Source organism: Pteropus alecto, unplaced genomic scaffold (assembly GCF_000325575.1).
Source record: "Pteropus alecto unplaced genomic scaffold, ASM32557v1 scaffold700, whole genome shotgun sequence".
In the NCBI taxonomy this organism is placed as follows: Eukaryota; Metazoa; Chordata; class Mammalia; order Chiroptera; family Pteropodidae; genus Pteropus; species Pteropus alecto.
The window spans coordinates 111,835-112,987 of NW_006429611.1; the positions used below are offsets into that span (position 1 = coordinate 111,835).

The following is a 1,153-nucleotide window of genomic DNA, read 5'->3' on the forward strand; positions in this document are numbered from 1 at the left end:
GGTGGGCAGCGGCCACCGTCTGAACTCAGCTGTAGCTGGTAAAGTGGCATGGCTCGGCCTCAGGCAGGCTCAGCACATCCGCTCCAGTCTCTGCGCAAGGGACTCGAGGGCCCCTCATCACACCTGGAGTACCGCCTGCAGCGGCCCCCAGCAGGAGACCGGGGCGGAGGAACAGTGACTCCAGGGCCAACGTGCAACGCTGCCTGGCGTCGCTGTCTGATGTTGCAGGCTGACACAGCAAGTGCTCAGGACAGAAGCATGGGCAGGTGCGTCGCCCAACCTTCCCCACTAGAGGGCTCTCCCCTCCCAGGCAAAGCCAGTACACAGCACGACTGGACCTGGTGTGAGGGCATCCCCGAGCCCCCGCACTAAGTGCCCTGTGCCAGCCCTGCCCCAGTTCCCTGCCCCGGGGACTCTTATGCCCTCTCCTGCTGGCGGGGGCCGCAGGGGGAGGGGCGGCACAGGCGGAACGGTGGGAACAAAGCAGGAGGTAGACCAGGCCAGAACTGAAGCTTCAAGGCACAGTCGCCCCTCAGCACCGCTCCGCGGCCGAGACAATACTGTGACTACACGTCCCCACCTTCCACGGTCCCTAGGAGTGGAAGAGGAGAAAAGTGCCTTAAAGAGAAAACTTGCTCAGTGAGGCTGTGTGGGTGATTCCGCACACCAGGATGCATTCTGGAAAATGTAACTGTCACCTTCCTGCCTGATCCTCCTGAGGGACTCCGCACCCCACCCCGCTTCAGGGCAGGTCGCTGGCTCCTGCGCAGGTGCGTGCACACGCAACGCCCAGCGGACCCACCAGGCGGCGCACCTGCCAGGCAGCGTGCGAGCGGAGGGGCCCCGCGCGGGGTCGGACCTGGGGAAGGACCGGGGCTAGGGAAGGGACCAGCAGAACCTGTCCCACCCCAGCCCCCTACCCAGGGCCGCAGCCGCCGGTGATATCCGACTGGACTTCACAAAAAAAGACAAATACAAGCACAAAAGTCTCGATGCGGCCTCTGGAGATAAATATTCCCTGGTCCAGTCTCAGCAAAGGCCGCGGCCCTAGAGTCGGGCTGCCCCCGGCCACATCCCGGGGCCGCGGCCTCACCGCAGCCACGGCCTCCAGGGCCCGCCCCGGCCCTGCGGCCCCGCCCTGGGGGCGGCTGGG

At 65.8% G+C, this 1,153-nt stretch overlaps 1 protein-coding gene across 1 annotated transcript in view; it reads right to left on the reverse strand.

The window, feature by feature from the left end:
• Nucleotides 1-6: 6 nt before the first annotated feature.
• Nucleotides 7-1,153, reverse strand: part of HES4 (hes family bHLH transcription factor 4) — a 3,034-nt gene continuing 1,887 nt past the window's right edge. The window contains exon 4 of the mRNA XM_025045653.1: nucleotides 7-1,153. This exon is cut by the window's right edge and continues 364 nt beyond it. Within this exon, the coding sequence (XP_024901421.1) occupies nucleotides 1,090-1,153 (64 nt within the window). The 3' untranslated portion in view covers nucleotides 7-1,089.